This window comes from Falco punctatus, assembly GCF_963210335.1.
Source record: "Falco punctatus genome assembly, chromosome: 1".
Taxonomy (NCBI): domain Eukaryota; kingdom Metazoa; phylum Chordata; class Aves; order Falconiformes; family Falconidae; genus Falco; species Falco punctatus.
This window is the reverse complement of record NC_137580.1, coordinates 87927816-87941388: the sequence shown is the minus strand read 5'-3', so window position 1 is coordinate 87941388 and position 13573 is coordinate 87927816. Positions and strand designations below refer to the sequence as shown.

At 40.2% G+C, this 13573-nt stretch overlaps 1 protein-coding gene across 2 annotated transcripts in view; it reads left to right on the top strand.

The window, feature by feature from the left end:
* PI4KA (phosphatidylinositol 4-kinase alpha) overlaps positions 1-12387 on the top strand; it is a 63275-nt gene extending 50888 nt beyond the window's left edge. For both annotated transcript variants that reach the window (XM_080374441.1, XM_080374440.1), the window contains exons 43-55: positions 547-667; positions 968-1097; positions 3218-3288; positions 4171-4243; positions 4362-4432; positions 5044-5153; positions 5759-5863; positions 6331-6456; positions 6785-6905; positions 7574-7733; positions 8784-8873; positions 9704-9787; positions 11692-12387. In XM_080374441.1, the coding sequence (XP_080230567.1) occupies positions 547-667; positions 968-1097; positions 3218-3288; positions 4171-4243; positions 4362-4432; positions 5044-5153; positions 5759-5863; positions 6331-6456; positions 6785-6905; positions 7574-7733; positions 8784-8873; positions 9704-9787; positions 11692-11743 (1314 nt within the window). In that variant the 3' untranslated portion in view covers positions 11744-12387. The remainder of the gene's footprint in view (positions 1-546; positions 668-967; positions 1098-3217; positions 3289-4170; positions 4244-4361; positions 4433-5043; positions 5154-5758; positions 5864-6330; positions 6457-6784; positions 6906-7573; positions 7734-8783; positions 8874-9703; positions 9788-11691) is intronic.
* The last annotated feature ends 1186 nt before the right edge of the window (positions 12388-13573 follow it).

Sequence of the window (13573 nt, the reverse complement as noted above, 5' to 3'; positions counted from 1 at the left end):
GTGGAAGGAGTAGGATTCCCTTGTACATTTCAACTTCTTTTGTAAGTTTGTTCTTACTTTCCAGAATTTCTGTGGAACTGTGCCAGCACTTGCGGTTCTTGCTGCCAAAATGTGCAGTCCATATGACACTGTCTAGATTTCTGGTATTACAGAAGCATTTAGTGATGCCAAGCAAGACCAATGTCTCTGTTGCAGTTGTGCTTTCTGCTCTGCTTTGTACACATAATAGAAGATGCCGTAAGCTCAGAGAAATCTGAAGTTCAAATAAAACAGATAGAAGGGGGCACGGAAGCTGGAAGAAGGTTGGTTAGAATAACAGAATAGGTCAGTACTGAAGCTGAAAGCAATTTAGGTCAATTCACTGCCTGTTAAAATAGTACTGTCGTTCTTTAGAGGTCTTTTTAGCAACGTGAATAAGAGTGCAGAGGTCATGTTTGAATCTGTTAAATGTTTTGGGGGGTTGAAGAGTAGCTGTTAGAAGAGTAATATTTAGTCTGTTAGAGTTATAATGATCTTTGATCCTTACTGGACTGGATATGGTTGCAGATGGGTTATGTTAGAGAATACATCCTGTGGGCAGCTGCCAAATCCCAGCTCTTGGCTCACCAATTCATCTGGAACATGAAAACTAATATCTATCTGGATGAAGAAGGACATCAAAAAGATCGTGAGTGCTTTAAAATATAATCTAGCTTGACTCCTTTCCTTGTCTCAGTTCAGACTAAGTCTCCTTCATGATTCTCCCTTAGCAGGAGGAATCCTTTTAGCTAAGAACTTCTCTTTCATTTGTAGAGATAGGGCCCATTCTGTGGAAGTGCTACCTGGTAAGAGTCCATCAGAAGAGATGCAGCAATGTTTGCTTTGGTACCTTTTTTGAATACTATCCCAAGGTGTTACTTCTATCACCCTTATAATTTAGCTTTCTGAAATAAGCTTCTGACACAGATGATTCCTTTTTCATATGCAGCTGACATCGGGGAACTTCTAGAGCAGCTAGTAGAGGAAATAACTGGCTCATTGTCTGGCCCAGCCAAGGAGTTCTACCAACGTGAATTTGATTTCTTTAATAAAATCACTAATGTTTCAGCCATTATCAAGTAAGTATTGTCCTTCAGAACTTGTGCTGTTTTGGGGCTCACTGTTGTTTAATTACCAGTGTCCTGATTAAGAGGATAAGTTGCCTTTAGGGGTATTGGGATAATGTTTTCAAGAAAAGAATTAATTACTTAGATGAAACAAACCTGATTTTTTTTGTAAATGTAATGTATGAGTTGTAGTAGGATGCAAAGGCTCATTTTAGTTTGACTTTCAGGGATAGTTCATATCTGCTGTGATCTCAGTGCTCGTGCTTTGAGCTAGCAGTCCATCTGAAACAGCTATAACTTTTTACTTCGGAAACAGATGATTCTAAACTTGAACTTTTAATTTTCAATCTGATTTTATCAAATACATTGTGGTTGGTCATAGTGGAATGAGGTTCCGTAGAAAAGTGCGCTGATGCAGGAATGGGATTGGTAAAGCAGTTGGTGCTCTTGTCAGAGTTGAAATCCCATCAGTCTAGTTGTCATCTGCATCATTAATTTGGCTTTTTGGAATTGCTGTCAGCAGCAAGCAGAGGTTGATTCAGGCAGGAAAAACATAACTTCTCTTTAGGTCTACCTGATTGACTGTCTTTTTTTTGCATATTATAACTTTATTATCAAAAAATATCAACATTTTGTGTGGAGTTTAAAAACAAAGCCAAAAAGCCACCAGAGAACCTCAAGCATATAGATAAATACCTTCTGCTGAAACACCATTAAATTGTCTTTTCCTCTTCTCAAAGAAATTTCATTGTGCGGTGTAATACAAAGACGGTTGTTCTTTTTGCACATTTAAGTCTTTTTCCTTCGTTCCTAAATTGTTGTTATGGAGAAAGATTTGATGCCATAAACATTGAATTAACATTGATCTCTTACAACTGAAAGTCCTGCTCATAGAAAGATTCTCACTGTTGACTGTAAAGACTGCAGTAAGAAACGTAATTTAACTTTTTAAAGTTTGCCAGTGGGTGGCAGCAGCTAAGCACACAAAGTCTTAAGTCTGTAAGTGTCGTTTTCGTCACATTTTTTAAAAACCCTGGTGTATGAAAGTATTTGAAAGTCATATAAAATGTATTTTCTAGAACATTCCTCCTTTGAAATGAAGCTTTGCAAACCACCAGTGTAAGGGTATCAGGCTAAAGGACGCTTACGTCACAGAAATGATCAAATGTTAGGTGCCTTCTATGTGTATGTTAAGGTGTTTTCACCCGGTAGGCTGAGTTAAAAGGGGCACTTAGGATCTGAATATTTTGATATTTAGAATGAAATCAATCCACTGTTTGTTAGTATGAAGTCATAATGAATAATGATGATAATCGTGCTTTGCAAATGCTGCATTTTGCACCTCAGCCTTCAAATTAATCTGGTTTTTGTGAGTCTCCAAGGTAAAGACAACATAGAGGAGATGCTGTTTGCTTTGTAGATGGCATAAATGAATGAATGTATCATCTCTGATGATTTCATTATCTTAAGTGTTACAGTCCTGATTCAGTAATCTGCTGTACAGCTTAAAACTAGAACATAAGTAATACTTTTCAGTTGCATGCTGCTACACCAGGTGAGCGTACAATTGTGTGACTGACTTCCATAGGTGGTTAGCACAAGTGCCTGGGAAAATTGGGTAATTGTATGTACTAATCATTAACCATGTTACCAATTATTCAGTTGACACCTGTGTCATGCTAAGTATGTGAACAAATTAGGCGTGTAATTGCACAGGCATTTCACTGTATCATCCTTTTCTAGTTAGCAACTTATTCTGCAATAAGTTCCGCAAGGGAAAATTGTATTGGTGTAACTATAGCGGAGCTTACAAAGGTATGATTATACTCAAATTTCTGTGTAAGGAAGAGCCTTTATATATTTCATTCACGTCTCTTATGCTGCTTGGTTTCAACAACCTGTATGTCAAATCAATGTTAAATCTACAAAGCAAGAACTGTAACCTTCATTAAAACAGAAAATGTTCTTAGGTATTGAGCCTGTAAGTTCTAGAAGTGGTGCAGTAAGAGATCTTTGTCATTACAGGAAGAAACATTTTTACTGAAGTTTGTATAAGTTTGAAATAAATCTGAGGCCAGTACATAGAATAATGTATAGTATACAGATAAATAAAATATCATTCTCCTTTCTAGGCCATTCCCTAAAGGAGATGAAAGAAAAAAAGCTTGTTTGAGCGCTCTATCTGAGGTGAAAGTGCAGCCTGGTAAGAAGTGATTTAATCTTCTAATACAGTGGGCTTTTTGCATTTAACATGAATACTGTATTTTCTGCAAGCAGATCTTGAAATCTCTGCAAGTAGAAGCTCTCAGTTTTGGTGCTAGTGGCTGTTCTTCTGTTACAGTTGGATTGTTTCTGTCTTGAAACAATTCAAGTATTTTTACCCACCCCATAATTCCTATATGGTGCATCAAACTTGCTGAAGAGCAAGTTAGATAACACACATCATGGATAAAAGTAGAAATGGATGTCTGAAGAGGAAAGATCAATAAGCTCTTTTTCTTTGGACTGCCTTTTTTAAAAAGATGAGGTGCTTCTAAGAAGTTATACTATCTCAAGAATGAAGCATGTCCAGTTCCTTTCATTCTCGTTTTTCTCCCATCAGGCATTCCCTTGAAACATCATTGTCTGAAGGTCCTTTCAAATCTTGAACATGTTTTCCCAGTCTGAGTCTTCTGTTTAAAATGGAGTTGTTTGAAAGCTTTTCCTGATCTCTAGCAGGTCTCAATTCTCCTACCACGTGTTGGTTGCTAAGGGCCCTCCCTAGTGCACTGGGACATGCTGCCACGTCTTATTAGGGACTATTGCGAGAGAAAAGTCCTATCTGCGCATTTCTGTGGTAGTGATTCTGCAGTATGAGTTCAAAACTGTATTCTGTTAGTTTCTGGCAGTCGCTCAGTCGCTCACTAATGCAAAGGATACTGCATCCTTCATGGGTCACAGACTGTAATCTCCAGATTATCTCTTAACATTTTATTTAATTCAGAACTATGTACTGAAGTTACAGGCACTGACAGTAGTTATTCTGCAGCTTGCATTGTTGCAGTAGCCAGTGGATTTGTTCTCAGCTGTCTGCTCCATTTTGCAGGCTGTTACTTGCCCAGCAATCCTGAAGCTATTGTTCTGGACATTGATTACAAATCAGGAACTCCTATGCAGAGGTACCATCTTCTTGTTATATTCTCCCATTAAGTTAATTCATTATATTTAGAAATTTTTCTAGAAAGTCCTTTTTGGCTAGTTTGCACTCATCATCATCTTGTTTTTATTACAATTTAGTGCAGCAAAAGCACCCTACCTGGCCAAATTTAAAGTGAAACGATGTGGAGTTAGCGAGCTTGAAAAAGAAGGTTAGTAATTGTGTCTTAATCATTGACACTACTAATTAAGAGTCAGCAATCCCTTTAAAATTGCCCACTTTTAGTGATGTGTACTGCTGCAACAAATTTATTTCCATGTTGAATTTTATTTGCAATGATTCGGCTCAGAAATGAAACTGGATCAAAGGACAAGAGAAGAAATTTATGAAAAGTTAAATCTATTTTTTTGCAATTTTTTTTAAATCCCAGGAAGCACGCTACATAGGTATCCTGAAGAAATTTTAACAGTTATTTTAGACTAACATATAGATTGATTGCCTTTCCCTGTTTTTTAGATTGTAGCAAACTCCAGGTTTTGGCAGCTTTTTCTCATAATAAATTTTGTGGGATGCACTAGCTGACTAGCTTAATGCAATTCAGGCATTTATCAGGTAAATCATGAACACTACTTTGATATATTTCAGTTCCCTTAGACAAAGGGAACCTGTCTTAATAATCTTATGGTATTCACCTTGCAAGGCAGAAATACCTGTAGTGCACATGCAGTGAAATGTTGTGGGTTTGAGTGCAGAGGGCTTGTCGTGATAGAAAGTTACTAATTGAAGTCTGTGTCTGGGTTTTGCGTTGTACTCTTCTTGCAGGTCTGCGTTGTCGTTCTGATTCCATAGATGAAAGTGCGGAAGAAGGGGTGGACAGTAAGAAAATCTGTTGGCAGGCAGCTATCTTTAAAGTGGGCGATGATTGCAGACAGGTACAAAGCTAATCGGGCTTTGCAGTTACAGAAGACACATTTCTAGGTGACAATAAGTAAGAGAAAATAATTTTAGCATAGTTCTGTATTATTCTTTGGAATTTTGAGAATCTCCACTGTTTAGGGACTGAGGGAGAGAACTGTGGTGTACACTAGAGTAGTTCTGGTTTGGAAACAAAGGCCATTCTTTGAAGACACTTTACCACAACTTAAAATTCTTTTTCAGAGTTTGTTCTGGTTGAACTATTGACACCATAGCCATTGTTTCCAAGGTGGTATCCTGAACATTGAAGCTTGATTGTTTTTGATTAAGAGAGAACGCTAGCTGTTATCCCTGGAGTTATTAGGAGCCCTTTTTACCAAAGAGTGATGGAAAAGTTTGTTGTTCTTAGGTCAGCAGTTAAATCTCCAGTGTTGCTTGCTACCCACTTAAACCTTTTCCCTTTCTGATTTCCCCCAGAGCCACAGTGCATGCACACGCACACATCTGCAGACCTGCTGGGGTAACTTAATGTTCACTTCAGAGTTCTTCAGAGCATTTTTGTAATCTAACTTCTCATCTGTAACCTCTGTAATGCTTGTGCAATTTTTTTCTTGTGCAACAGGACATGTTAGCTTTACAAATCATCGATCTCTTCAAGAACATATTTCAGCTAGTAGGCCTGGATCTCTTTGTGTTTCCATACAGAGTTGTGGCCACAGCTCCTGGGGTAAGTGGGCAATTAACTGTACTGCTGTAGAAAATAGGTCCTAATTAAAAACTACTTTCTCTTCCAACACGCATAAAAATTCCATGCTGCAAGGAAATACAGCCCACATCACTTAGCAAATATTTGGAGTACCAGCAACAAAAAAGAGTTTTTCCTCTCCTGCTTCCTGCTTTTCTAAAGCTTCTGGCTCTGAAATTTTGCTGCTTGTGGTTATTCATGTTTATTGTTTGATTTTTGGGGACTACGTGGTGCAAGTCAGTGGAAAGTCACAGAGCTTGTCTTACGTTGCGTGGAAATCCTAAAAAACTGGATGTGGGCTTTTTTTATGAATAAACTAGAAATTCTGTAGTTGGTGATCTATAGGCTTCCCCACATTTCCCAGAGGACCTGTATGACTGCCAAGAGCCATGAACAAAATACATTTTTGGAGCGTGCTTTACAGACCTGTTTCTCTTCTTCCCCTTCAGTGCGGTGTTATTGAATGCATTCCTGACTGCACATCCCGTGACCAGCTGGGCAGGCAGACAGACTTTGGGATGTATGATTACTTTACAAGGCAATATGGAGATGAGTCTACCCTTGCATTCCAGAAGGTAAAATATCAGTTGGCAAGCGCAGCAAAATCTCAACTGTGAAACATACTAGCTATAAGAAATTATGACAAATAATTGGATAATGACTACCATAATGCTCTATCTGGTTTCTGATGCTCATAATCCATTTTTAGCTATAAGCGAGTTAGTTAAAGAAGTTACCGTAGCTGTAGATGTATGGAGAATATTATTGAACATTGCTTCAAACTAATTGTGAATGGAAAAAAAGAAGGAAAAAAAACCCTTTGTTCAGCTCTGTCTGCTCCTGGGATGGAGTTACTAAATTCTCTATGTTCTTCTGATTTGCTTTAACTTCTTGTTTGTACAGGCTCGCTATAATTTCATCCGCAGTATGGCTGCGTATAGTCTTCTCCTGTTTCTGCTCCAGATTAAAGACAGGCATAATGGCAACATCATGCTGGACAAAAAGGGACACATCATTCATATCGGTCAGTCACATCCACATTCAAATTTCAGCAGTTACCTTTTCCTTCTGCTGTGAAGTATTGCTCATAGAAGACAATAACGAATTTCCCTTTTGAGACCGATCTATATACTGATTTCACAGTTTGTAAATAATACCTGGGATTTCTTCATGCCAGCAGTATTGTGTGTATATTTGTGTTTATCTGCTTCTGTGAAAAATCAGCTTTGCAAAGTTTTATCAGCTCCAGGAAAGTATATACACACATATGTATGGATTATGCATGTATACATACTTAAGCATGCATGTGTGTGTGTATATATATGTATAAATATATAAATGTATCTTTAGTTTTCTTTCACCACTGTATGGGTATGAATTAAATTTGAGAAGTAAATGTATATAATTGTGTGAGGCTGTAACCTCTGCTTTAGTTTTGTTTTTCTGGAACTGCACAGATGTTCCAGCAAGGAGTTTATTTAACGTCGTCATTGCTACATCTAGTCTAATGGCGTGGTGATGATTCTTTTGTTTGTGTTCTGCTTCACCAAAGCTTTTTCCCAGTTGAAGTTGAAATGTTGGTAGGAAAAGTAGGTATTAATACATGAAATCTACCTCTCCTTTCTTCTGTCAGCTTTGACAGCACACAGTTAACCGACAGAGTTTATGAGGCAGATTATCTTTTGTGCACAGATTTTGGATTCATGTTTGAAAGCTCACCTGGTGGAAATCTGGGCTGGGAGCCTGACATTAAGCTAACTGATGAGATGGTGATGATAATGGGAGGCAAAATGGAGGCAACGCCATTCAAATGGTTTATGGAGATGTGTGTCAGAGGCTATCTGGCAGTCAGGTAAGGTATTCTTAACTGCTCAAAAGTGGAAATGCTTGCATGCCCCGAACCAGATGATTAAAAACAGTAAACATTTGTCTGTAGGGGGTCTGAGCCTCTCAGACTGTCCCTAGTACAACTTGCAAACTTTGAAACAACTTCGTAATCCTGCAGTTTTACAGCCTAACTTTGGGGGTGGGTGTGTGTCTGTTCTTATGTTATATCTGAAAATTGTATATATTATATTCAATTTATAAATGTGATGTTACACACATTTCCTCACATGATTATGTTGTTAAAACTTTGCCGTAAGAAACTACAGGAGAATCAGAATTTTTCTTGTTTTCCCAAATAAGATAATCAGTCACCATTTCAGCTAGAGTTAATTAGGAAATGTAAAAAAGTGCTACAATTTTCTGTTTTAAAATATGCAGGGGATTTTGGTAGCTCAGCTCTTCAGCTGTGATTGCCACCCAGTCACAGTAAAGATCTGCAACTTTACCTTGTTCCATACCAAGTGCTTTAATATGCAGGAGCACCAGTAAATCTCTATGAAGAGGATGTTGTATGTGGGTAGGGAGTGGACAGTAAAACAGTCTTAAGTAAAAGCTCATTCTATCACAACTATAAAGTATTAGTGATGTTATCTTACAGAATCAAAGTTTTGTCAGCTAGTAGCCCCAGAAGGGGCTCTCTTGGAGTCAAGACCAGTTTGGTTCCTTGAGGAGGAGCAGTCTGGAGAAAGTTTTGTGTCAAGGCAAGAATGTCACCCAAGTAGGAGATTAGAGAAATGTTTTTTACTGATGCATTGCTTTGTATAATCCTCCTTGAGACTGTTCATCTTGCAACATTCTGAGTATCTGGTAGTCTAACATAAAGAGTGAAATTTAGTTGAAGTGACAGATTGCAAGCAATGGTGTAGTTCCACCAGCACATGTAAGAGAGTAGTATGTGCTGATTTTGTTACAGAAGAAGGTGTGATCCAGCCTGTTAAACTCCTCAGCTTGCCTGATTTACCTACTAAGGCTGCAGAAGTTTGAGTGCTGTAACCTTTTTGCCCTCTTTCCTTAGGCCTTACATGGATGCTGTTGTGTCACTGGTTACATTAATGTTGGATACAGGGCTGCCCTGTTTCCGAGGGCAGACAATCAAGCTGTTGAAGTAAGTCAGCATATGTATGAACTGGAAAATGTTCATATGTTCTTCACAGAATGTATATTGCCACAACTTGTGCTGTGAGTATAGGTGTCGTGCTACTCAAATGTCTTAATATTGTAAAAATGGTAAATTCTGTTTATGGAATATCTCAGAAAGTAGGTCAGAGGCCTTCTCATAGAATTAAGTTCAAGTTTAATGACTGTGCAAGTATGTGGATTATCTTTAAGTTTGTAGGACTGGTAAAATAAGACTGAAAAGGAAAAGTCTGTTTTAATTGGGAAGTAATGTGTTGCATAATCTGTCCTCTGAAATGGTATTGGACTCTGAAGAACAGCATCTTAGAATTTGTTCTACAGATAATGCAGTACTGAATAGGACTGTGTGGTAACACCCAACATCTCAGGCAAATACAGATTCTAGTGTTGCACTTTAAACAGCCTTTCAGGCTTATGCCTTCAGAGTTAGCTCAGCATTTCCTGCATATAACTTCCTACAATTTCTGAAGGATAAGCACAGATTCATGACGTATAGTGGGCTGAAGCTCAAGGGTCCTACGAGATACAAAGATATTTTAAAAGCAACAGCTGCCTAGAAAGAGGGATCTGCTGTCCCTGGAGTTACCACGGGACTGAGCCTCTGTTACCACTATAAGACTAACAGCAAGTGCTTATTAAAACATTACGTAATTGGTACGAGGTAGTCTCGCAAGAGGTATGTACTTGCAGCAACTGAAATCAATACCTGGCTGAGCTTGTGCAAAGACACATTTGTATCATGCTCGAAGGAAACCTCACTAATTTTACTCTTGCTTTTTGTGATTTTCTGCATATTAGACACAGGTTCAGCCCCAACATGACTGAACGGGAGGCTGCAACTTTTATTATCAAGATCATCCAGAACTGTTTCCTCAGCAACAGGTTTGACATTTGTGCATGTCTTCTCCCTATGGCTGAAGGAAAGCCATGGAGCTTTGAGCAGAGCTAAAAACTAGAGTTTTGTTAGTTGGATACCAAATATTTTTGAGCTGCTGTTACTTAAATAATGCAGGATGGCAGCTTTGCTTCTGAACATGCTGCATCTCCTACCTTTTACACTGGGAATGAAGGCTTAGGCCCAGGCTGATCAAACAGCAGGAGTGGCTAGTCTAAATTTTCTGTCAAGGTTTAATTTCACCCAAAAGTTAAGCATTTTATCTCCTGTGTTAGAGCGTAGCCAACTGTACTATTAGGGTTATATGCCTAGTTGTGATACCTTTTTTGTATCAGGTAGGGTCACCTCTACAAATAAGGGGATAGATAGTAAAGCATGGTATTGAATGGCACCAGGAACAGCATGCCTTCTGGTCAGAATGAAGAGAGATTGATCTTGAAGCTTGTTCCCTTTTACTTTGTAAGGAGAAGGTTTCTTAAAAAACAATATGTACGGTCCATTGGTCTGAGTAAAAATGAAGCCGAAACAGGACTACGACGACATTCAAAAGCAATTTTTTTATAATTGCTTGTAGGCATTAAGTTGCTTGAATATCCTCCTGAAATTCAAACCTGCTCTTCTGTGTGAAAGTATTTTTGTTTCTTCTCTAGAAATGAGTTCTAATCTTCCTATTTTTTTTTTCTTCATGACTTCATGCTACATTAACATATTAACCATTTTGCTAAACTGTATGTTACTTAGTTATAATACTTGCTGGGGAAAATGCCTTAAGTAGAGAACACTGGCAGTGTGGTTTTTGAATGTCTTTGTAGCTGGGCTGTGTTTGTTTGTCATCTACTATTCAGTACATTGAATGGAATAATCAGTTCTATCAGATAATTAGCAATTCAGAAATGAACTTAATCACCAGCTAGCAAATCAACTATAGTTTTTTCTCTTCAAGTACGCAAATAGTTTGGTATCTTGTACAAAACTTTTGAAAGGAAGTAACATGTAAAATGTAATTTTATTACATTCAGTACTTTGAATACAGTAAGTTTTTTAATCCTTAAACATCTTAAGTGCATGTTTTATTATTATCCTGTATAATACAGACTTTGTGGGGTATATTGGAGAGTCTAATATGAACTCTTGCGTAGTTCCATGTGGGGTCAGCTTGAGACCAGTAAGGCTCAGATATAGCCATACTAGAACTGAATTGGGTTTTCTGGTGTCTGCTGGGGTGCATCTGCTCAAAATCTTAGATTAATATTGGGGGTTGCGAAGGCAGTCACACTGCTGTGTGAATGCCCAGAGCCAGCTTAGTTCTGACAAGCTTGAGATTCTCTACCTGTGGCATAGTTACTGAGTAAGCGCTGCCCATGGGTAATTGAGTTACCTGTGACAAGGCTTAGATTTGTTTGTTCAGCCACTCATCAGAGATGCTGCTATTAATGCTGTTATTTCCTCTGCATTTTTATTAGTAGCATTCTCCTTAATTAAGATTACTTTTATTTCTATATAATCTGTCTTCATGCAGTCCTGATGATCTTGCTTTGTTCATTATGTGTTTCCATCTCCTTAAAACAAACTGCCAGTGCAATGTGAGGTGCTTCTGTCTTAATCCAAACATAGGATCCAAGCTGCTGTTGCTGATGCCACACTGAGAAGCATGGAAATACTTTTTTTTTTTTTTGTGTGTGTGTGTGTAGTTTGAACAAGAGCAGGATGTTGTGCTATTCATAACAGCAACTGGGCTTTCACAATGCCTTCAAAGTGTGTAGGGCTAGTTTTGATTAGTGGCTGATTTCCTTAACCTGTTTCGTTTCTGTGGAATCTTTGTTTCTGTGACAATGGGTGCAGTGTTTTTTTAAAACTTTTACTTACCTCTGGCTTTGCTTTTCTTCTTTAGGAGTAGGACATATGACATGATCCAGTACTACCAGAATGACATTCCATACTGAGAGACACTAGAAATTCGCTGCCGAAGTGAAAAATGCAACCCTGTGCCCTCTCTCCAAACTTGTAATAAATAGGAGATGCTCAGTCACACCTTGCTATCTTCCATCTTTTGTGTATGTGTGTGTAGATATGGGTACATGTCTCCTGGACATTGCAACAATCAGTCTGATTCATTCCTTTCTCTGCACCAGGTTATATGTATTTCTGTTTTTCCCTGGATTTTTGGAGTTGGGCTGCAATCACAATAAAAATTGTACTATGATTATGAATGTGGAAGAGGTAAAGCTTCTGGAGTTCAATAACTTTTCATGCAATGCAAGGATTTTATAGTACCTTTAAAAAGAAAAAAACGAACCCTTTCCTGCACAATCCTACAAAATGCCATGGAAGGGAAGGGTATGGATTTCTCTTTGGAAGCAGAAATGTTAACATGTTCTAATTTTACTGTAGAAAAAGCCTGATAATCATCCATGGTGGTGATGTCTGTGTAGCTGTGTTCATACTTTGCACTGTACGTGGTCCCTGCTACGTGGTCAGTATTTCTTATGTACATGAAGAATGTATTTTTTTCCTTGTGTGTTTTAAAAAAGAGACTCTACTGAAGATATATTTAATCTATAAAATGTAATAAAAGACCTTAGACTTCGTGTCTGTTGCAAGTCTTTTGCTGTGTGCCGAGTTTTAGTTTGTATACTACATGATTCTGCATGTTTGTGTACTGTTTGTTATATTGTGACCTTTCTAATGGAGAAATCTGATTTGTTCTTCAGCTTCATATCCCTCTTACGTGACGCTTTTTATTCATAAAACTCCCCTGCTGAGGAGCTGAGGCACAGGAGCCTCCCCCCGTGCTGCCCAAGGAGCCCTACCGCGGGCTGGGGCCCGGCCTTCGGCCGCCTCTTTCCCTTTCTACATGCCTGTCCCTCGGGAATGTGCGCTCGGACTGTCAGTCCCGTCTCTGGGGGGCAGTTACCCGGGGGGGCTGCGCTGCGCCCGCTCCCCGCTCGGGGGAGGCGCTGCAGGGCCCGGACCAGCCGCGTGCTAAGGCCGCGGCCCCTGAGGCGGGAAGAGCGCTGAGGAACGCTAGGCCCTGAGGCGGGAACGGCCCTGAGGCGAGCTCAGATCGGGAAAGGGTGCTGAGGAACACTCAGCCCAGAGGCGGGAACTGCGTGAGGAAGGGCTCTGAGGAACGCTCAGCCCTGAGGAGAGCTCAGCTTGGGGAAGGGTGCTGAGGAACGTAGCCCTGAGGAGGGCCCGACCCTGAGGCGGGCGGGCTCATCCCTGAGGAGGGCTCAGCTCAAGGAAGGGCACTGAGGAACGCTCAACCCTGAGGAGGGCTCAGCTTGAGGAAGGGTGCTGAAGAACCCTTGGTCCTCATGTGGGCTCAGCCCTGAGGAGAGCTCAGCTCAAGGAAAGGCGCTGAGGAACATTCAGCCCTGAGGTGGGCTCAGCTTGAGGAAGGTGCAGTCCTGAGGAACACCCAACCCTGAGGAGAGCTCAGCTCGAGGAAGGGCACTGAGGAACACTCAGCCCTAAGGAGCGCTTAGCCCCAAGGAGGGCCCGACCCTGAGGAACACTCAGCCTTGAAGCGGCTAGGACCTGAGGAGGGCCCGGCCCTGAGAGGCTCAGTCCTGAGGAACACACACCCCTGAGGAACGCTCAGCTCCGGGAAGGGCCCGGAGGAACACTCAGCCCTAAGGAGGGCCCGGCCCTTAGGCAGGCTCAGCCCTGAGGAAGACCCGGCCCGGCCTCCTCAGCGCTGAGGAGGTGTCCTGAGGGAGGCCCAGCCCTGAGGCGGGCCATGCTGTGAGGTGGGTTCGGCTCTGAGGCGG